The 24,120-nt window shown below is 43.1% G+C and overlaps 2 protein-coding genes across 2 annotated transcripts in view; one reads left to right on the plus strand and one right to left on the minus strand.

Annotated features, from left to right (window-relative positions):
* The window catches only part of RTF2 (replication termination factor 2), a 56,844-nt gene that overhangs the window by 17,536 nt on the left and 15,188 nt on the right, over positions 1–24,120 (minus strand). The window lies entirely within an intron of this gene.
* Positions 6,907–15,475, plus strand: LOC141113885 (beta-1,3-galactosyl-O-glycosyl-glycoprotein beta-1,6-N-acetylglucosaminyltransferase 7-like). The gene is made up of 3 exons (XM_073607217.1): positions 6,907–7,886; positions 12,179–12,274; positions 14,514–15,475. Exons 1-3 carry the CDS (start codon positions 6,914–6,916, stop codon positions 14,732–14,734), a joined length of 1,290 nt encoding a protein of 429 aa, XP_073463318.1. The 5' UTR covers positions 6,907–6,913; the 3' UTR covers positions 14,735–15,475.

Consider the following 24,120-nt stretch of genomic DNA (forward strand, 5'->3'; position numbering starts at 1 on the left):
AGTTACCATGGACCTCTTGGCTCTTCTCTGATGAATGCTCTCCTTGCCCGGCCGGTCAGTTTAGGTGGACGGCCATGTCTTGGTAGGTTTGCAGTTGTGCCATACTCTTTCCTTTTTTGGATGATGGATTGAACAGAGCTCCGTGAGATGTTCAAAGCTTGGGATATTTTTTTTATACCTAACCCTGCTTTATACTTCTCCACAACTTTATCCCTGACCTGTCTGGTGTGTTCCTTGGCCTTTGTGATGCTGTTCGTTCACTAAGGTTCTCTAACAAACCTCTGAGGGCTTCACAGAACAGCTGTATTTATACTTAGATTAAATTACACACAAGTGGACTCTATTTACTAATTAGGTGACTTCTGAAGGCAACTGGTTCCACTAGATTTTAGTTAGGGGGTATTAGAGCAAAGGGGGCTGAATACAAACGTCCCCCCACACTTTTCACATTTTTATTTGTAAAAAATTTGAAAAAAACATTTATCATTTTCCTTCCACTTCACAATTATGTGCCACTTTGTGTTGGTCCATCACATAAAATCTCAATAAAACACATTTACGTTTTTGCTTGTAACATGACAAAAATGTGGAGAATTTCAAGGGGTGTGAATACTTTTTCAAAGGCACTGTAGGTAAGGGTGGTTTGAGACAAGAAGAAGGTTTGCAGGCATGGTGTGAGATGGGGGGGGGGGGGGGGGGTGTTAGGGTTTATTGGGTGTAAAGGAGGTGACGGAGGAGGGTGGTGTTCAGGGAACTGGAGGGAAGCTACACAAGGTACACTATCTGGACCAAATGTGGGAGAAAAGGCTTTGTGAAATCAGCCCATTGCCCTGCAGTAGACACGATCGTTCATATCCTTTTGAACACCTTTATTTCTGTGTTTATTGTGTTCATCCCCCTATGACACGGTGATTTTCAAAGGAATTATCCCCAGACACAGCTGTCTTCTCAGAATGACTACGAAATGAGGGATCTGAGAGTTTTGCATAGGTAAAGCGCGGACCATGGAAACAAGAACTGTTATTTTAAGCTGGATCTGCATCCTGAACACCTGAGACTGCCAAATAAAAGCTGCAGAAACACGCATGAAAATCAAATGTATAATGACAGGAGGGATTCCATATTCCCAGCAAGAGCAGAACTCAAACCGATAAAAAGGTAAGATGATTCCCATGATCCTTCATCATTCTCCTACAGACTCATTGCTTTGAGAGGACCGATGGGTAAAATTCATGGTGAGGTGACCCTGTCACTACGGTACATTTTACATCTCTTTCTGGTGGACGGCGGGTCAATCTTGGCTCTCTTGAAGAGCGAACGGTTCCGCTGATACCCAACACTTTGGGCATGTCGGATGTAGAGTTGCACTGGAATTTTCGGCGACCGAAGCATATTGAAAATGGTGTTATCGGCATTCTGCAGTGTGCCGGTGTCTCCCTGGATCACTTCCCACATTTGTAGCTTTGTAGCTACTGCCAGCTCTCAGGGAAGCGGCAAAAAAAAAAAAGGAACACATCTATATTTTAGAGATGCACTGAAAAATTTGGTAGCCGAAACATATAATCGGACAAAAATGGTGTTTTCGGCATTTTGCCGATAGAGAAAAAGGCGCAGATAACGGCACCGAAAAAACACACAATTTTGCCAGGATTTTACCTTTCTTATGGTGTGTTTTTCATAGGTCATGACTCAAAAAAAACCGCATCAAAAATGTAACACAGGTGCATTATTGAGGTGTTCTGGATGCGTTTCAACAGGGACGTGCATTTTTTTTTTTTAACTGACCAAAAATGCAGCAAGCAAGATTTATTACACCATAAAACAGAAGCGCAACAGACCCGGGTGAAGACATACATAGACCTAATGGCCCAATCACACCATAAACTGCACGTTTTTGATTGCATGCATTTAAAGCGCATTTAAAAGCGTTTGAATGGCGTATGCAATGCATTTTCTTTCTATACGTTGGGCTTTCTTGGCTTAAAGGGACATGGCGCGGTGCATTTGAAGTGCGTTTGTAGCGCATTCCCTGCATTTGCGTTGCAGAAAAATGCAGCAAGCTCTACTTTTTTATAACTGCATTGCAATGGATGTGAACTGTGCCCATAGGATTACCTTGATTTTGGGACTGTCTATACGGTTGGAGTGCAGTTCAAAATGCAGTTCAAAATCTATTAAAACCTATCTATGTGAAAGGGTCCTTTAAAAATGCTTTGTCCTTGAGCTTTTTTTGCGCTAAAAAAGGTGCCGATAATGGCCGACAAAAAAAAAAAAAGAATATTAATTTAAATTCATATTAATTAAGAAGTTGAATATAAATATATATAAAAAATATATGTGTGTGCATGTGTGTATATATATATATTTTTTTTTAATTTTATATATCTATATACACACACACATATACATACATTTTATTTATATATATATATATAACACCCTGTTTCCCCGAAAATAAGACCTAGCGTGATTGTCGGTGATGGCTGCAATATAAGCCCTACCCCCCAAATAAGCCCTAGTTAAAGTCCTTGTAGTATATATAAATTTTTTTTTTTTTTTGTTTTTTTAACTGTTATTTTCGGCACCAAAAATTCCATTCGGTGCACCTCTACCATATTTATTATTAATCATTATGGACAATTAAAACTAAAATTCCCACTTTATCTCTAACGATTGATTAAATGCACCCTCTGACTAAAACAGAGATGGATGCAATCATCTGATTATAAAGAAGTATCGATGGCTGAACACCTCCCGGTGACTGAATGTTAGTAAAGTGTCAGAGTCTGCATTGTAGTATTAGGATGAAATCCGCTGTGACACCGAACATCTCGAAGGTTCCCTCTCCTTTTAATGAAACCCTGAAGGAGGCCCAGGTGCTGCTCCCACGGGGCAAGGCAACTAAAAGGAAAGGCAAGGCTTGCTTGGAAACACATTCTGCAACAGCATCCGACGTGACAACCACAGCGGGATCGTTCGCTCTGCTATCTGGAGCATGCAAGGAGGCTTCCATCCTGGCTGGTGGAAAACCGGCACTCGTCCAATGAAAATCTCAAGGTCAGTGTTTATAATAAAACATCTGGTCTGAAATGGTAAAGAGAGACGGACAAGTTCAGATTTTATTCCTAAGGCAGGTTTTGTAGATTGAAGACATTGCTCAACCCCTTCCCGTTTGCCTCAAAATTCCTATAAAAAAAACGATCAGTGATCATGTGACTACTGTGATTGGCTGTCACAGTGGTCACATTATCGGGAACCACTCCCACCGGCTACCAATTATTAGTGAGGGCCGAGAGCGGACTCCCGGCACAGAAACATCAGCCGCCCAGTGATGTGTATCTGCGGTGTGCGGGCATCAAAGCCCACCCTTCTGCCGCCGTACGTGTGCTACGCAGGCGGCAACAGGTGAAAGAAAATCTGCTATATGGAATGATTGTGATATTTTATATTTTAGGTACATAAAAAAATAGGGGTCATTGAAGGAAATTATTTCCCAGACTGATGGGAAACCCTACTCCTCTAGATGGTCATTTTCTAGAAACTATCAGTGCAAGCAGTCAAAATCAGCGGCTGGTACTCAATATTTCGGGGGAGCATCAAGGAAACCTACCCCCCACACTCGCACAACCGCCAAACCCCCCCCCCCGGTGGGAATTGGTGCAGGGTCCATGAAGCTGTCCCCTCGATCGACCCCCCTCCTCCGAACGGGAAGGCGGCCATCCATGTCCTTACCTTGGGAGGTGGTGCTGGATCCAGGGTAGGGCTCCTGGAAGCGGCTCATTCACCTCTCCACCTTGCCAAGGGAAGAGATGGGCCCCATTGCTTCTCCTCCCGGCCGAACAGGAAGTCCTAAGACTCCCTGGCCAATCGGGTCTCAGGACCCGCTTCCTGATTGGTCGGGAGGAGAAGCAAGAAGACATTAGCGAATATTAATTCGCTAATGTCACACAACTGGGTGGGCTCAGGGCGCAGTGCTCTGCTCCCCAAGCCCACCCTTTTTTAAAGCCAATTAGAGCCTCAGCCTCTAATCATGTGCTTTAAAAAAATAAAAAGAAACCATTGAAATCCATGCGTCTGACGCCCTGCTTGTAGATTAGGGGCCAGGTGCCTGGATTAGGGGGCAGCGCCCTGATGGAGCGGCCGGCACTGGTCAAAGTACAAGACAATTCTAATATAGGGCTATACCTTCTCTGATAACTGGTGGGGTAACAAAAAGGGCAGATGGAGGTGGGGAGAAAAAGAACAGAGCCATAGAATAGATGAAGCAGAAGAGGGGAAGATCCTTGCACTTCAGATCATCAGGTGCAGCTTCCTCTCCAGCAAGAACAGTGAGCAAAACAGTAGTGACATCATTTTCACTTAGGGGTGTACTCACTTTTGTTGCCAGTGGTTTAGACATTAATGGCTGTGTGTCGAGCTCTTTTGAGGGGACAGTAAATTTACACTGTTATACAAGCTGTACACTCACTACTTTACATTGTAGACAAGTGTCATTTCTTCAGTGTTGTTACATGAAAATATAGAATAAAATATTTACAAAACTGTGAGGGGTGTACTCACTTTTGTGGGATGATGTATGTATACACATACATACATACACGATATAAAAAGTCTACACAACCCTGTTAAAATGTCAGGTTTCTGTGATGTCAATGGCTGTATACCACTTTGCAGACATTCTTCACTATTTGCGTAGGGTTTAGCAAAGCCAAGAGAGATAAAGAGAAAAATCTACCTTACATTTTTAACTACCGTAGCGTCCGGTTCACCTCAAAACCTTGTCTGTGTAAGGCCCTGGTCAAGATCATTACACAGAGCAGGTACAGTGGGGAAAATAATGATTTGATCGCCTGCAGATTTTGTAAGTTTGCCAACTTACAAAGAAATAATTTTTATCATAGGTGTATTTTATATAGACAGAAAATCAACCAAAAAAAAAAAATAGAAAAAAAAAAAAACACATGATACAAATGTTATAAATTGAGTTGCAGTTCTGTGAGTAAAATAAGTATTTGATCCCCCACCAACCAACAATAATTCTGGCTCCCACAGGCTTTCTACAGTAGGTGCTCATGTGGTACACAGATTAGTCCTGCCTGTCAATGTAAGAAGGTTCTCCTAATGACAACTCGTTATGTGTATAAAAGACACCTGTCCACAGAATCTCTTTCTTCTATTCCCAACTCACCATCATGGGGAAGACCAAAGAGCTGTCAAAGGACGTCAGGGAGAAGATTGTAGACCTGCACAAGGCTGGAATGGGCTACAAGACCATCAGCAAGAAGTTTGGTGAGAAGAAGATAACCGTTGAAGCAATTATTCGCAAATGGAAGAAATATAAAACAACCATCAATCCTCCTCGGTCTGGAGCTCCATGCAAGATTTTGCCTCATAGGGTAAGGATGATCATGAGAAAAGTGAGGGATCAGCCCAGAACTACACGGGAGGAGCTTATCAATGATCTCAAGGCAGTTGGGACCACAGTCACCAAACAAACCATTGGTAACACAATACGCCGCCATGGATTGAAATCCTGCAGTGCCTGCAAGGTCCAAGTCCTCAAGAAGGTACATGTACAGGCCCATCTGAAGTTTGCCAATGAACATCTAAATGATTCAGAGAAGGATTGGGAGAAAGTACTGTGGTCAGATGAGACCAAAATTTGGCTCTTTGGCATTAACTTAACTCGCAGTGTTTGGAGGAAGAAAAATGCTGACTATGACCCTAAGCACACCATCCCTACAGTCAAGCACGGAGGTGGAAACATGATGCTTTGGAGTTGTTTCTCTGCTAAAGGTACAGGCCGACTTTTACGCACTGAGGGGCCAATGGATGGGTCCATGTATTGGAAAATCTCGGATGAGAACCTTCTTCCCTCAGCAAGAACACTGAACATGGGTCATGGATGGGTCTTCCAGCATGACAATGACCCAAAACACCCCCAAGACAACAAAGGAGTGGCTCAAGAAGCAGCACATTAAGGTCATGGAGTGGCCTAGTCAGTCTCCGGACCTTAATCCTATAGAAAACGTATGGAGGGAGCTGAAACTTCGAGTTGCCAAGCGACAGCTAAGAAACCTTAAGGATTTAGAGAAGATCTGTAAAGAAGAGTGGACCAAAATCCCTCCTGAGATGTGTGCAAACCTGGTCACCAACTACAAGAAATGTCTGACCTCTGTGATCGCCAACAAGGGTTTCTCCATTAACTACTAAGTCAGGTGTTGCTTTATTTACTCGCTGAACTTCAACTCAATTTAGAACATTTAAATCATGTGTTTATCCTAGGTTTTTGGTTGATATTCTGTCGCTATCATTTAAAATACACCTATGATAAAAATTATAGACCCTTCATTTCTTTGTAAGTGGGCAAACTTACAAAATCTGCAGGGGATCAAATCATTAAATATTCCCCACTGTAAGTACATTTTTATTTTAACCTTTACGTTCACTTTAGCAGGCAGAAAGGAAATTCTAACTCATTTTGTTAGGAGAGAGAAGCAGAGAGATGGTGGACCTGTTAACTACCCTTACGTAAATACCCTTTTTTCTTCCACCCTTTGATGTGGTACCATTTCCTGACATAGAAGATGTGAGGAGGAGGAGGAGAGAATCAAAAGTGAATGAGTAAATGTTAAAGTTACGTGTTGCAAAAAGGATGAAGTTACATCCAAAATATTGTCAGAATCTGGCTTCTCCTTAGGTGCAAGGTCAACTTTAAAAATGATGATCGATTACCAGTGATGACAGTATTCACTATATGTCTTACTGTAGGTTTGGCTTTAGATATACTTTATTGATACATGTCTGTTTCTGAAGTTCAGCTTTAATTAGAATTGTGATTATTTTTCCACCTTCAGGATTTTAGAGAAAATTTGTCCATTACGCGAATGAATGAGTCTCGGGAGAGAAGAAAATGAGCCTTCTTGGTTGCACCAAGTCGGGGTTTATATTATGTGTAGGAGTCTGTCTCGTCCTGTTGGCCTTAAACAACATCACCCAACCAGAAGACGGGACATCCATTCTGTCCGAGATCATAGAATGCGGCTACTACCCCGGAGAACTGTGCAAATCATTGTTTGAAGGAAAGCCGGCTGCTCTAGTGGTGGGAAATTTATGTCAAGAAGCTCTAATGCCAACCAAGAAGCCATTACCGACCATCCTAGATCCCAAGAAAAATTGTTCCACCCTGATAGGGGAATTACACTTTATTACCAAACCTCTGTCCGAGGAGGAAGCCGGCAACCCTTTGGCCTTCATATTGACCATACACAAAAATCTGGAGATGTTTTTGAAACTCTTCACTGCTATCTACACCCCGCAGAACATCTACTGCATCCACGTTGACCAAAAGTCACCCAAAGACTTCAGCCAAGCAGTACAGAAAGTGGCGGACTGCTTTCCAAACGTTTTTATTGCTACAAAACGGGAGACGGTGGTCTACGCTGGGATCTCCCGCCTGCAAGCGGACCTGAACTGCATGGAGGACTTGGTGCGTTACGATTCTCCGTGGAACCACGTGATCAATCTTTGCGGCCAGGACTTCCCAATCAAAACAAACAGGGAAATCGTAGATTACTTAAAAAGCAAATGGAACGGCAAGAACCTAACACCCGGTGTGAAACAACCGGATCATATTAAGTACCGAACGCAGATTAGTTACAAAGAGTTTGTTCACAAGGGGAAGTCCTACGTTTATCCCACCAAAAAGGGGAAAGGGGACCCGCCTTATAACCTGACCCTGTATTTCGGGACGGCGTACTACGCCCTCACCAGGGACTTTGTTCAGTTTGTGCTTTCCGACAAGCGGGCAACAGATCTTCTTGAATGGTCAAAGGACACGTACAGTCCGGACGAGCACTATTGGGTAACGCTCAACAGGATTAAAGGTAAGAGACGGTTTGTGCAATAAAAAAGGGGCTGCGAAAATCTGAATACCTAATTTTATCTGACATGGGGTGCCACTGTAAAGTCAGGAGTGAATATAGAATATAAAGGGGCCCTGAGAAATCGCAGTTCACGAAAAACTTGATTAATTGATTAACTGCTTCAGCTCCGGAATGTTGGGTTCCTGCAGACACGTCCTCCAGCTTTCTTGCCTGTACCTTTGTACGAGCTTTCTGCTTGAAACCTGTAAGAAGTGTCCATAGTCAATAGCGCTCTTCTAATCCATTGGCATCTACAAGTCTGTCCGCTGCGGAGGCAGATGGGGCTTGTCGTTTTATCATTCACACATCTGCGAGAGTGATTGATGTGGCTGTGCAGGTGGTGCCCTGTACAGCTGCACTGATCCTAAATGTGACAGAAGCTGTCCCAGGTAAAAGTCGATCGGAGATGGGGGCCTTCAACCTAGAACTAATTTTTAGGTCTCGGGGGAACCCTGGTAAAATCAATTCACTGGGTCAGTGGGGGAAAAAAATGCCCCTTACCTTGGTGGGCAGTGGAAAGAATGCTGTCTTTATGGTGGTGAACAGAAGACCACCCTTACAGACAGCTAAAACGACCACTGGTGTCCTGCAGCTGACTTGGCAAAGTGGAGTTGGCCCCTACACCAATGCAAGCACCATCAAAAACGGGAGGTCAATCAGCCACAACTCAAGGAACCCCTAGCAAAACGCTGGAGGAACCCTAGTTGAGAATGGCTGGTGTAGGAAGACACAACACTAGCATGCAAAGGTGGCTCCATAGAATGCTGCAAGAGAAAGTAGCCACCGTGATACAGGAAAGCTGGGGCAGTGCTCATGGCACCAAACTAAAGTGGAGCACAGGCAGGATCTAAAAGATAAAAAGAAAATGCATACTCACCAACAGAATAAAGGGAATGTAAATGTTTTTTTTTTAAATATCATACATGTCATACTTACCTGCTCTATGTAAGGCTGGGTTCCTATATATGCGAATAAGATAAGGGTTTCACCCGCATCCAATTCACATGACAGGAGAGAGTGAACGGCTCTCAATGGAGCCGGTTCACACAGCTCTAGGGCGGCCACGGCCCGCATTTGGAAAAGGTCCCGTGCGTCTTCTGGTCCGGTTTAGGCAAAAAAAAAAAAAGAAATCTGACCCGATTGGCACCTGAATCGGTGGACAGGGACGCATCAGACCCATCTAAACGGAACCTAATGGTTTTGCACAGAGTAGCCCCAAATTCTTGCTCCTCCCCTCGCCGAGTGCCCCCAGTGCAAGTGGCTTGCTATGAGGGCACACGTCCACACAGGCTCCGAGTCTGTAGACACACAGAGTGCGGCTCTTTGACAGCAATTGGCTCCCGCTGCTGTGTCTGAACCAATGAGGAGGAAGAGAGCCGAGAAAACCACTATCGTTGGATAGGTCGGTTTCAGATAACTGTAAAGGGGAGCGGGGGGGGGGGTTTTACCTTAAATCCTTCAGGCTTTAGAACCACTTTAAATAAACTGTTGAAAGTGCTTAAAAGTGGGAGAAAAAACTTCCATCTCTTGCTTTTATCTATAGGTAAGCTTATAATAAGGCTTATTATAGGTAGTGTAAATATCTCCTAAATGTGCACCATTTAGGAGATATTTACTATACATGCAGCCAGTGACATGACTGGCGCATGAGTGCTGAAGAAACGGCTACCGATGCCGTTTCTTCACAGCCCTGTGCCGTGGACGGTGGCTCCAACGTGCATGTGTGGGAGCGACGTCATTGTGGCTCCGCCCAATCACAGAGCCGGAACCCGCGAACCCGGAAGCAAGAAGGTGAAGGTGGGAGCGCCTGCAGTGCAGACATCTCGGTGCAAGAAAGAGCTTAGTTCTAGAAAATTACTTAGAACCATATGTATTTTTTTCAGATACCCTAGAGCAGGGATATGCAATTAGCGGACCTCCAGCTGTTGCAGAACTACAAGTCCCATGAGGCATAGCAAGACTCTGACAGCCACAAGCATCCAGAGGAAGAGGCATGATGGGACTTGTAATTTTGCAACAGCTGGAGGTCCGCTAATTGCATATCGCTGCCCTAGAGAATAAAATGGCGGTCGTTGAAATACTTTGTCACACCGTATTTGCACAGCGGTCTTACAAGCGCAATTTTGGAGGGAAAAAAATATACTTTGACCTTAAAAAAAAAAAAAAAAAAGACAACAGTAAAGTTAGCCCTTTTTTTTTTTTTTTTTTTGTGAAAGATGTTACGCCGAGTAAATTGATACCCAACATGTCACGCTTCAAAATTGCGCCCGCTTGTGGAATGGTGACAAACTTTCAGCCTCAAAAATCTCCATAGGTGACGTTTAAAAATTTCTACAGGTTTACCAGTTTTGAGTTACAGAGGAGGTCTAGGGCTAGAATTATTGCTCTCACTCCAACGATCGTGTCGATACCTCACATGTGCGGTTTGAATACAGTTTTCATATGCAGGCGCGACATGCGTATGCATTCGCTTCTGTGCGCGAGCTCGGCGGGACGGGGCGCTTTAAATTTTTTTTTTTTCTTATTTATTTAACTTTTTTATTTTTTAACACTGTCTTTTTAAAAAAAACATTTTTGGGTCACTTTTATTCCTATTACAAAGGAATGTAAACATTGTAATAGAAAAAAAAAAGCATGACAGGACCTCTTATATATGAGATCTGGGGGTCAAAAAGACCTCAGATCTCATATTTACACTAAAATGCAATAAAAAAAAAAAATAAAATAAAATTAATGTCATTTTTTTAATAAAAAATACATAAAAAATTTCCCCTTTAAAGTGATTGTAAAGGTTCGCTTTTTTTTTTTTTTTAAATAACAAACATATCATACTTACCTCCACTGTGCAGTTCGTTTTGCACAGAGTGGCCCCCGACTTCTGGGGTCCCTTGGCGGCTCTCTCGGCTCCTCCTCTTATCAGATAACCCCCTAGGAGAAGCGCTCTCCCGCGGGGTGGTTACCTTGCCGGGCGCGCTCCCGAGTCCAGCATTCGGCGTCCATAGACACGAATGCCGGACTCAGCCCAGCCCCCCACGTCATTGGATTTGATTGACAGCAGCAGGAGCCAATGGCTGCGCTGCTATCAATCTAGGGCAGAGGAAGAGCGCGTCTCCTCCAGGTGAAGTTCCAGGGCTCAGGTAAGCAAAACGGGGGGGATGGGGGGGGGGGGTGACTGCCAGGCGTTTTTTTTTTACCTTAAGGCATCCTAAAAAAACACGGAGGGTTTACAACCCTTTTAAAAACATTGGGCAGAAGTGATGTTTGACGTGGCTTCCACCCTCCAATGCTATGGAGCCGAGCGGGAGCCGTCTTCCCCTCACTCGGCACCCAGGCAGTGAGGGGAGCAGACGCGATCGTCTCCGCCGCTACCGATGGCACCGGTAAGCAGCGCTGGGGACCTGATAAAAGTGATCTCGCGGTGAATCCGCCACTGAGACCACTTTTAAATCGGAAAGAGGACCGCCGGCCCTTTTTAAAAATACCGGGGTTATGGTAGCCAGCTGCTGCCATAACAGCGGTATTTAGCATCAAAGTACCGATGTATAACAACGGCGGGCGGTCTGTCAGTGGGAAAAAAATAAAGTCAATAATGAGGGTTTCTGATCACCAACTCTGTGCTTATTGCTACCCTCTATGTGACTTGCTTAAAAGTCAATGGTCATGTGCTCTAATAGAGGGCTATGTTGGAGCGATGTTCCGGGTGGGCTACTTGTTCAGCAGTTCTACCTTACCAGTCTTCTAGATCCTCAAGCTCTTCCTATTCAGGCCACGGAGCCTCTTCATCGATCACATGACCAGGTGTTGAAGCCAGAGCCGGGACGGGGGGGGGGGGGATGCCAAATTGCGCGCCAAATTGGTGGTCCTATTTTCGTCTGGCGGATTGGATGAAAACAGACAGGTGGTCCGTGATTTCCCCATAGAGAAGAGCGGGACCATCTCCACTCTTCACAGTGAGCGGAGACGAATCTGTCATCCGCCTGCTCAGCAAGGTGGGGGGAGATCAGCAGCGCAATCTATCCCCCCCAGGTGAGCAAGCGGAATCCATATAACTGAGGTGCCGGCGTGAAAGGGGCTTTACGATGTAACAGGATAGCGCACCGCACAGGGCAGCCGCCCCTCCTGCCCCCACCACCCCTTGTCCCGGCCCCGGTTGAAGCTATCCAGTACATTTTATGATAGAGAAAAATGTAACATTTGGGGGCGAGTTTATTAATAGAAAATGTGATAATAGTGATCCGTTAACTTCTTTTCAGGTGCCCCGGGATCCATCCCCGATGCAGGATGGGAGGGAAACATCCGAGCTATTAAGTGGAGGGACCAAGAGGGGATAAATCACTCTGGATGTACCGGTAATAATTCCTGTTTTTACAAATAAAAAAATTTTAAAAAAGTGAAGCACCTCGTGACCTCACACTTGTGGCGCTGTCTACGCAAAGGTAATATGCAGTCATTCGGGAGGCAATTTTTTTTTTTTTTTTAATACTGATTTTGTAATGCAGAACTGACAAAGTGTGAGGAGAGGAGAGTCGATCAGCGGCATCTCCTCACAGGGGAGACCTGTACAGGTAATCAGGGCACTTATCATCATTGCAACCCCCAACAGTGTCCATCTGTGATGCCAACCAGTACCCATCGGTGATGCCAATTTGTGCCCAGTTAGGCCAATCAGTGCTGCTTTTCAGTGTCCAACAATGCCGCCCATCAGTGCCACTTATCAGTGCCTCCTCATCCGTTCCATCGCATCGGTGCCACCTATCAGTGCCTTATCTGCCCCCTCATCAGCGCCCACCAAATCAGTGGAGAAAAATTACTGATTTACTAAATTTTCTGACAAAAACTAAGAATGTTTTTTTTTTTTTTTTTTTATGGGGGGGGGGGGGGGTATTTTTTTATTTTTATTTTTAACAAAAAATAAGTACCACCAAAAGAAAGCTCTATTTGTGGGAATAAAATGATAAAAAATAAAATTTGGGTACAGCATTGCATGACCGCACAATTGTCATTCAAAGTGTGACAGCGCTGAAAGCTGAACATTGGCCTGGGCAGGAGGGGGGGGGGGGGGTAAAAGTGTTCTGGTAGGCAAGTGGTTAAGGTTAAAAAAAAAAAAAAAAATACATTTAAAAGAAAAATAAAAAAAATAAAAAACTTTTAGCCTTTAGAACCACTTTAATGACCACCTCAATACAGGGCATTTTCGCCCCCTTCCTGCCCAGGCCATTTTTCAGCTTTCAGCGCTGTCGCACTTTGAATGACAATTGCGCGGTCATACTACACTGTACCCAAATGAAATTGTTATCACTTTTTCCCCACAAATAGAGCTTTCTTTTAGTTGTATTTGATCACCTCTGCGGTTTTTATTTTTTGCGCTATAAACAAAAGAAGAGTGACAAGTTTTAAAAAAAACACAATAATTTTTACCTTTTGCGATAATAAATATCCAATTTTTTTTTCTTTAAAACAAATTTTTTCTCAGTTTAGGCCGATATGTATTCTTGTACATATTTTTGGTAAAAAAAAAAAAAAATCGCAATAAGCGTATATAGATTGGTTTGCGCAAAAGTTATAGCGTCTACAAAATAGGGGTTAGTTTTATAACATTTTTATTTTTTTAAATTTTTTTACTGGTAATGGCGGCGATCTGCGATTTTTATCGTGACTGCGATATTGCGGCGGACACATCGGACACTTTTGACACATATTTGGGACCATTCACATTTATACAGCGATCCGTGCTATAAAAATGCATTGATTACTGTATAAATGTGACTGGCAGTGAAGGGGTTAACACTAGGTGGTGATCGAGGGGTTAACTGTGTTGCTAGGGAGTGATTCTAACTGTAGGGGGCGGGGACTCACTAGGGGAGGAGACCGATTGGTGTTCCGCTGTACTGGGAACACATCATCGGTCTCCTCTCCTCTGACAGGACCGTGGATCTGTGTGTTTACACACACAGATCTACGGTCCTGCTGTGTTACCGGTAATCGCGGGTGCCCGGCGGACATCGCGGCCGCCGGGCACGCGCACCGGGTGCCTAGTGACACGGCGGGCGCGCGCGCGCCCCCTGGTGGCCTAGGAAAGCGAGGACGTCATATGACGTCCGCCCGCAACGAGAGCTGCGCCGCCTGGCCGTCAATTGACGGCCGGCGGTCGGCAAGCAACAATGAATTTGGTTTCTTAATTTGATTAGCAGACTGTATTTATGCTCCCATTATGCTTTGGTTATTATATGAGAAGTGAATTTGATACGGGAGGTGCAAGGTTTGTTTGGTTTATGTTTACGTTTTGTTATTTTCATTTCACTTTTTTGTGTTTATTTCTTTTCTTTTTTTTTTTTATCTCATTTGATAACTTCAGATATTTACTGAACTTATTTGATATGTTATCGGTTTGTATGTATGATTATAAAAATTCATCTCACCGTGTAATGGTGGCTTTAAGTTGTAATGTATTACTTTTCAATAAATCTTTTTGAAAAAAAAAAAAAAATTAAAAAAATTTGATAAAAAAAACAATAAAAAATAAAAACACAATGAATTGGGTTTAACTTAAACATTATTTTTTCTCTCCCCCCCCCACCTTCCTCTAAGGGCATTACGTCCGCGACATCTGCGTCTACGGTCTCGGGGACCTGCAATGGTTGGCCGACTCGCCGCATTTATACGCCAACAAATTCGACCCGCTGCGATACCCTCTCGTCACCGACTGCTTGGAAAGGCAGTACCGGCGCCGAGTCCTGATAGGAGCGGAGGTCCCCATAGAAGACGACTGGCATCTTCCAGACGAGTACGGCTTACTGACGTATCCGTGACGCGGCGAACCAACATTTGCATGGTGTCACCAGAGAGCGCGGGATGTATTTGACTAAAAAGTGACATCCTGCAAATCACACCCCCTCCTCCGGGGAGACGGGACGGGGGGGGGGGGATGGGCTGTGCATGCCTGATATCCTGACAAGGCATTCGATTTAAAATTTGCTGCAAATATTACAACTTTATTCGTCTGTAACATGGAAAACAAAAATGCGCTGAACAGGGTTATTAAATAAAACAGACATGGATATGTGAAGGTTATACAGTCCTAAACGTTTCACAATGACACGGACTCGGGGAATGCGGCCTGCCTGCCGACTGGCTCCACCTCTCATCCCGGCATCCTCTGCACCTGGCTGTCTTCCTCAATACATCCCTATGGCTGCTAGTAGTCTATTCTCTATTGTGCCGACACTGAAGCAGACGCAGGACTATCGTTTTCAAGACTGGCCTAGACACACCGGATCTGGAGAGAAAGCCCCCCCCCCCTGCAGCAGGGAGGTCACATGACCAGAAGCTGCAGCACCATCCAGACGCACACTGTGAAAAGTTTGATTAGTTCACTAGTAATTCAAAGTAATTAAAGTACCAGTTGGGACTGTTACCTAGGATGGCTTTTTTCTCAATATTAAAAAACACAAGGTCCACATTTTTCAGATATCAGAGGCTTTACACAACAGACTGATTGAACAAGCATCCGTGAAACGCGTCGAGCTCCATAGATGCCAAGATATACCATGTAGAGATTTACTATGCATCTTTTTTATGGAATTACGATATATTATGAATTGTACTATTATGTGTATGGTTTGTTTTTTTGATGTTAATCTTTTCATCTATGGCTGATAACTGGATGTTTGATGTTTGTGTTGATCATGAATCTATTGTATGTATAAGAAATGATTATATTTCTTATAGATTTCTTTATTTTATGATCTTTAATGATTGCCTCACTGGAAGTCCCACAACCATATTACTCTTTTGTTGGCTTTTATACATCCCCAACGCATTGTTCTTTATTTATTTTCCTAAGAATAATAAATAATTTTACATAAATCACCTCTAGAGGATACATTTTTATTTGTAAGATAAGATATAAAGCAGGGGTCTCCAAACTTTCTACGCAAAGGGCTATAGGGGGGGCAGGACTGTGCCCAGTGGGAGTTAACAATGCCCCATCTTTGGTATTACAGGGGAAAATAGCTGGTGTCCGTGGAAGAAATAGTGCCCCATCATTGGAATCAGTGGAAGAAATAGTGCCCCATCATTTGTATCAGTGGAAGGAATAGTGCCCCATCTTTGGAATCAGTGGAAGGAATAGTGCCCCATCGTTGGTATCAGTGGAAGGAATAGTGCCCCATCATTGGTATCAGTGGGAGGAATAGTGCCCCATCATTGGCGACAGTGGAAGGAATAGTGCCCCATCATTGGTGTCAGTGGGAGGAATAGTGCCCCATCATTGGTATCAGTGGAAGGAATAGTGCCCCATCATTGGTATCAGTGGAAGCAATAGTGCCCAATCATTGTTATCAGTGGGAGGAATAGTGCCCCATCATTGGTGTCAGTGGGAGGAATAGTGCCCCATCATTGGTGTCAGTGGGAGGAATAGTGCCCCATCATTGGTGTCAGTGGGAGGAATAGTGCCCCATCATTGGTATCAGTGGAAGCAATAGTGCCCCATCATTTGTCGTTTGGGTTTAGAGACTTTTTTTTATTTTTATAAAAATTACACAACGATGAAGAGGTTTGGTTGTAACGTATTTTAAAGACGCAGAGATGCCAATTAGGAGCTTTATGCTACAGACGTACCATAGATCATCCCCTAGGGGGGGGGCCCGGGGACCTTTCGCTCCCGGTGGAAGTGCTGCTAATGATCTTACTGAACATAAATAAAGGATTAGTAACCAGAAACCTAGCGACAGCCCCCGGGGGGGATACAAACGTTTATGCCGTGACTAAACCACTTTATCGCCGTATAACCCTCGATCGGGGCACAGAACGTAGGAGGATTACACATATTTACTAAACAATCCTTTGTCTTGCTTTTCCTGCTCTGTGCTAATAAAGTTGGACCCGTCTTCAGCCATAATAAAGAATGCAGCCTATCACTCCCTTAGAAAACTAGCGACAGGTCTGTGTTACCAGTCAGGGACCAGCACTGCTGGAGATGAGGGACTCTCCTAGCTGCCAGGGGAAGAACTCCTCCAGTGAGAGTGGGGGGGCAGCAAAGGGAAAGGAAAGACAGATTCTGGTGGTAGGGGACTCAATTCTTAGAAGGACAGAGAGGGCAATCTGTAACCAAGACCTGAAGCGCCGAACAGTATGTTGTCTACCGGGCGCTCGAGTTCGGCACATCACGGATCTTGTGGACAGATTACTGGGAGGGGCTGGGGAAGACCCGGCTGTCATGGTGCACGTTGGCACCAATGACAAAGTCAGAGGCAGATGGAGTGTCCTAAAGAACGATTTTAGGGACTTAGGAGCTAAATTGAGGAAAAGGACCTCCAAGGTAGTGTTCTCAGGAATACTACCGGTACATCGAGCCACACCAGAGAGGCAGAGGGAGATTAGGGAAGTAAACAAATGGCTGAAGAGCTGGTGTAGTAAGGAGGGGTTTGGGTTCCTGGAGGACTGGGCCGACTTCTCAGTCGGTAACCGGTACTATAGAAGGGACGGACTGCACCTAAATGAGGAGGGTGCAGATCTGCTGGGAATGAAGATGGCCAAAAAGTTAGAGGGGTTTTTAAACTAGGCGATGGGGGGGAGGGTCCAGAGACAGTGATAGCCAGCGCGGAAGATATTCCAGAGGGTAGTATTGGGGGCATTAGTGGTAGGTTAACCAAAGCACAAAAACACAAGGTGAGTATAGTAGCAAGTCCAAGTTGCAATCTTGAAACACCCAATACGAGGACAATATGCGACCGGTCTAAACTATGTGGCATGTTCACCAATGCCAGGAGCCTGGCGGACAAGATGGGTGAACTAGAGATACTGTTGTACAAGGAGGATTTGGATTTTGTGGGAATTTCAGAGACCTGGTTCAACAGCTCTCATAATTGGCTGGCAAACATTCAAGGGTATACCCTATACCGCAAGGATAGAGAGGGTAAAAAAGGGGGAGGGGTATGCCTATATATCAAGAATAATGTACAAGTGAATGTGAGAGATGACATCACTGAGGGGGCTAGGGAGGAGGTGGAATCTTTATGGGTAGAGCTCCAAAGGGATGAAGCTAAGGGGAAAATAATACTGGGAGTATGCTATAGGCCCCCTAACCTGAGGGAGGAAGTGGAGACGGATCTCCTATCACAAATTGGATTAGCAGCAAGGATGGGAAGTGTTATCATAATGGGGGATTTTAATTATCCAGACATAGACTGGGCGGAGGGAACCGTGCATTCATCTAAGGCTCACCAGGTCCTTAATGTCTTGCAGGACAATTTTATGGGTCAGATGGTAGACGCACCAACTAGAAATAAAACATTACTAGATCTACTGATTACCAACAATACAGACCTGATAACAGATGTGGAAATACGGGGCAATTTAGGTAACAGCGATCACAGGTCAATTAGTTTCAGTATAAATCACACAAATAGGAGACATGAAGGGAACACAAAGACACTGAATTTCAAAAGAGCCAACTTCCCTAAACTACAAACCTTGCTAAAAGGCATAAATTGGGATAAAATATTAGGAACAAAGAATACGGAGGAGAGATGGGTTTGCTTTAAGAGCATATTAAATAAGGGCATTAACCAATGTATCCCATTGGGTAATAAATTTAAAAGAGCGAACAAACATCCTGGATGGCTTAACTCCAATGTAAAAATGCATATAAAAGCAAAGGAGAAGGCTTTCAAAAAATACAAGGTTGAGGGATCATCCACAGCATTCAGAATTTATAAAGAATGCAATAAGAAATGTAAGGGTGCAATTAGGATGGCTAAGATAGAACATGAAAGACACATAGCGGAGGAGAGCAAAAAAAATCCCAAGAAATTCTTTAAGTATGTAAACAGTAAAAAAGGGAGGACAGACCATATTGGCCCCATAAAGAATGAGGAAGGACATCTGGTTACAAAGGATGGGGAGATGGCAGAGGTATTGAATTTATTCTTCTCCTCAGTCTTCACGAGTGAATCGGGGGGCTTCAGTAACCAAAACTGCAGTGTTTATCCTCATGACACAACACAGGAAGCACCTACATGGTTAACAGAGGACGGAATTAAAATTAGACTTGAGAAACTTAACATTAATAAATCACCGGGACCAGATGGCTTGCATCCGAGGGTACTTAGGGAACTCAGTCAGGTGATTGCCAGACCGTTGTTCCTAATTTTTACAGACAGTCTATTGACTGGAATGGTACCAGCTGATTGGAGAAAAGCCAATGTAGCACCAATATTTAAAAAGGGCCCAAAAAACATCCCTGGGAATTACAGACCAGTTAGCCTAACATCAATAGTATGTAAACTCTTGGAGGGGATGATAAGGGACTATATACAAGATTTTAGTAATAAGAATGATATCATTAGCAGTAATCAGCATGGATTCATGAAGAATCGTTCTTGCCAAACCAATCTATTAACCTTCTATGAGGAGGTGAGTTGCCATCTAGATAAAGGAAGGCCCGTAGACGTGGTGTATCTGGATTTTGCAAAAGCATTTGACACAGTTCCCCATAAACATTTACTGTACAAAATAAGGTGCGTTGGCATGGACCATAGGGTGAGTACATGGATTGAAAACTGGCTACAAGGGCGAGTTCAGAGGGTGGTGATAAATGGGGAGTACTCAGAATGGTCAGGGGTGGGTAGTGGGGTCCCCCAGGGGTCTGTGCTGGGACCAATCCTATTTAATTTGTTCATAAACGACCTGGAGGATGGGATAAACAGTTCCATCTCTGTATTTGCAGACGATACTAAGCTAAGCAGGGCAATAACTTCTCCGCAGGATGTGGAAATCTTGCAAAAAGACCTGAACAAATTAATGGGGTGGGCGACTACATGGCAAATGAGGTTCAATGTAGAAAAATGTAAAATAATGCATTTGGGTGGCAAAAATATGAATGCAATCTATAGACTGGGGGGAGAACCTCTGGGGGTATCTAGGATGGAAAAGGACTTGGGGTCCTAGTGGATGATAGGCTCAGCAATGGCATGCAATGCCAAGCTGCTGCTAATAAAGCAAACAGAATATTGGCATTAAAAAGGGGATCAACTGCAGAGATAAAACGATAATTCTCCCGCTCTACAAGACTCTGGTCCGGCCGCACCTGGAGTATGCTGTCCAGTTCTGGGCACCAGTCCTCAGGAGGGACGTACTGGAAATGGAGCGAGTACAAAGAAGGGCAACAAAGCTAATAAAGGGTCTGGAGGATCTTAGTTATGAGGAAAGGTTGCGAGCACTGAACTTATTCTCTCTGGAGAAGAGACGCTTGAGAGGGGATATGATTTCAATTTACAAATACTGTACTGGTGACCCCACAATAGGGATAAAACTTTTTCGCAGAAGAGAGTTTAATAAGACTCGTGGCCACTCATTACAATTAGAAGAAAAGAGGTTTAACCTTAAACTACGTAGAGGGTTCTTTACTGTAAGAGCGGCAAGGATGTGGAATTCCCTTCCACAGGCGGTGGTCTCAGCGGGGAGCATTGATAGCTTCAAGAAACTATTAGATAATCACCTGAATGACCGCAATATACAGGGATATGTAATGTAATACTGACACATAATCACACACATAGGTTGGACTTGATGGACTTGTGTCTTTTTTCAACCTCACCTACTATGTAACTATGTAACTATGAGGCAGAGAGGTCATTGCTTCCAAGCAAACTTCATCAGCCTAATACACTCCCAAAATACATCAGCCATTACTGTATTAAGATCGTCCCACCTGTGGTCCTCCAGCTGTTGTGGAACTACAAGTCCCATCATGCCTCTGCCTTTGGGGAGTCATGTTTGCATACTGTAAACCTTGCAATGCCTCATGAGACTTTCCTTGCAATGCTACAAGGGTCCTGTAGGGCAATGGATAAAAAACACCTTATGCCTTTAGAATCACTTTAAAGTGACACTAAACTCACTTTTTTTTTTTTTTTAAATAAAATAAATGCATAGAAGGTGCGTCTCTCTGTATCTCTCTCTGTATCTCTCTCTCTGTATCTCTCTGTATCCCTCTCTTTGTATCTCTCTCTCTCTCTGTATCCCTCTCACTCTCTGCATCTCTCACTCTCTGCATCTCTCACTCTCTGTATCTCTCACTCCCCCTCTCTCTGTATCTCTCCCTCTATATCTCTCCCCCTCTCTCTGTATCTCTCCCTCTATATCTCTCCCCCTCTCTCTGTATCTCTCCCCCTCTCTCTGTATCTCTCCCCCTCTCTCTGTATCTCTCCCCCTCTCTCTGTATCTCTCTCTGTATCTCGTATCTCTCTCTCTCTCTGTATCTCTCTCTGTATCTCGTATCTCTCTCTCTCTCTGTATCTCTCTCTCTCTGTATCTCTCTCTCTCTGTATCTCTCTCTCTCTCTGTATCTCTCTCTCTCTCTGTATCTCTCTCTCTCTCTCTCTCTCTGTATCTCGTATCTCTCTCTCTCTGTATCTCGTATCTCTCTCTCTCTGTATCTCTCTCTCTCTGTATCTCTCTCTCTCTGTATCTCTCTCTCTCTCTCTGTATCTCTCTCTCTCTGTATCTCTCTCGATTTTTTTTCTGATGTTCTCAGACTTCCTGTTCTAAGGTGGCTCCATTTACATATAAGTAAATGGGAACTAGTGCGCAAAAACCACAGTGTGAACAAAGGACTCTGAAACTGACGGTAAGGTAACCGATAGAGAGCTGCCAACATAGATGGGTCCACTCAGTTCCCCCAGGAAAGAATATTAAAATAAAAATATGTGGCGCTACTCTATCAATCAGTAACAATCAGACAATTAAAAACCATAGCCGTAATCATCTAAGATAAAGGATAAAGTAGATAAAGTGGATTCCAAACACATATATTCAAGGCCAGAAAAAATTATAACCTTCGGAAAACTAACACCATACAGAAGTACATCAAAGAGAACATCAGTATCTAAAATATGAAAATAAGTAGGTGAATACCAACCATTCAAGTGCTCAGTAGAATAAATATATACTGTATCAGCCACCCCTCCTCAAGGGAAGTGACAATATAAAGTGAATCTGTGAATAAAATGAACTGAATCTCTGTATCTCTCGCTCACTCTGTATCTCTCGCTCACTCTCTGTATCTCTCTCCCTCTGTATCTCACCCTCTATCTCTGTATCTCACCCTCTATCTCTGTATCTCACCCTCTATCTCTGTATCTCACCCTCTATCTCTGTATCTCACCCTCTGTATCTCTTTCCCTCTGTATCTCTCTCCCTCTCTCTGTATCTCTCTCCCTCTCTCTGTATCTCTCTCCCTCTCTCTGTATCTCTCTCCGTATCTCTCCCTCTCTCTCTGTATCTCTCCCCCTCTCTCTGTATCTCGCTCTCTCTCTCTGTATCTCGTCTCTCTCTCTGTATCTCTCTCTCTCTCTGTATCTCGTCTCTCTCTCTGTATCTCTCTCTCTCTGTATCTCTCTCTCTCTCTGTATCTCGTCTCTCTCTCTGTATCTCTCTCTCTCTGTATCTCTCTCTCTCTCTGTATCTCGTATCTCTCTCTCTCTGTATCTCTCTCTCTGTATCTCGTATCTCTCTCTCTCTGTATCTCTCTCTCTGTATCTCTCTCTCTCTCTCTCTCTCTCTCTCTGTATCTCTTATCTCTCTCTCTGTATCTCTTATCTCTCTCTCTCTCTGTATCTCTTATCTCTCTCTCTCTCTGTATCTCTCTCTCTCTCTGTATCTCTCTCTCTCTCTCTGTATCTCTCTCTCTCTCTGTATCTCTCTCTCTCTCTGTATCTCTCTCTCTCTCTGTATCTCTCTCTCTCTGTATCTCTCTCGATTTTTTTTCTGATGTTCTTAGACTTCCTGTTCTAAGGTGGCTACATTTACATATAAAACATTAGACATATGCACTGTCGAAAAAATGTGTTCATTTTATTCGTTTTTTTTTTTTTTTTTCGTTTTGCAGGTCATTTGTTATGATCAAAATTCGTAATTTCGAAAATAAGAAAGAAAATCCGAAACATCGAAATAGCTATTAACAACTTAACTATGAAAATTATAGGTACTGAAATTTCCTTTCAAAATTTGGCTGTTTAGTGAACGGAACGAATACGAATTTATCCGAAGTTACAAATTATCCGAAATAACGAATGCCGCATCTACGAATGAAACGGAACAAATTATTAATAATAATAATAATAATAATGATTTTTAATTATTTATTCCATTCCATTTGTTTAGATGCAGCATTCGTCATTTCAGATAATTTGTAACTTCGGATAAATTCGTAATCGTTACGTTCACTAAACAGACAAATTTTGAAAGGAAATTCCAATACCTATAATTTAATAGTTAAGTTGTTATTAGTTAGCCAATTCGATTTTTTGGATTTTCTAACTAATAACAACTTAACTATTAAAAATGATAGGTATTTGAATTTCCTTTCAAAATTTAGCTGTTAGTGAATGTAACCAATACGAATTTATCCGAAGTTACGAATTATCCGAAATAAAGATTGCCGCGTCTAAACAAATGGAATGGAACGAATAATAAATAATAATATAATAAATCATTAATTATTATTAATTTGTTACGTTTCATTCGTAGATACGGCATTCGTTATTTCGTATAGTTTATAAATTTCGGATAAATTCGTATTTGTTCACCAACAGCCAAATTTGAAAGGAAATTCCAATACCTATAATTTAATAGTTAGCATTTAAGTCATTAGTTAGTTCGCTATTATTTCAGATTTTTTTAATTTTCGGGTTTTCTAATTTTCGGAATTCAAATGACCAATTTTCTAATTTACGAATATTCAGAAAAATTTCTTTAAAAAAAACAGGTTTTCGTTAAATTTGATAATTGGGAAATAGCAGCATTAACGAAATTCGTTAAAAAACTGATTCAGGGACGAAACTAATTGCACATGCCCATAAAACATACTTAGGTATCCAAATTAGTCAGAGTTGTCTGTCAGGTTGTCACTGTTAAATTTGCCTTGGGCCTCTAGGCATGAATGACCCCCTTGGCACTATAGGGTTAAAAATCACAAAAACGTCTGCGATACAGCAAAAAAAAAAAAACAGGTTTAGATCGGTTTCAAGGGGCAACACATTTTCCTCCCATTCACAAAAAACAAGTGGAAACGTCCTCTGCCCTTTCTGAAAGCAACATAAGTTGTGATAATTGGCAAAAAGGCAGCCAAGCTGATTGTCAAAGTTGTCCATAATTGCCCAGGAAGAGGTCAACTCTGACGAAACGCGTAGGG

Source organism: Aquarana catesbeiana, linkage group LG12 (assembly GCF_042186555.1).
Source record: "Aquarana catesbeiana isolate 2022-GZ linkage group LG12, ASM4218655v1, whole genome shotgun sequence".
Taxonomy (NCBI): Eukaryota; Metazoa; Chordata; class Amphibia; order Anura; family Ranidae; genus Aquarana; species Aquarana catesbeiana.

Coding starts and splice junctions, on each gene's coding strand:
- LOC141113885 (XM_073607217.1), top strand. CDS start 6,914: ATGAGCCTTCTTGGTTGCACCAAGTCGGGGTTTATATTATGTGTAGGA. Junction 7,887..12,178: donor AACGCTCAACAGGATTAAAG/GTAAGAGACGGT, acceptor ACTTCTTTTCAG/GTGCCCCGGGATCCATCCCC. Junction 12,275..14,513: donor AAATCACTCTGGATGTACCG/GTAATAATTCCT, acceptor CCTTCCTCTAAG/GGCATTACGTCCGCGACATC.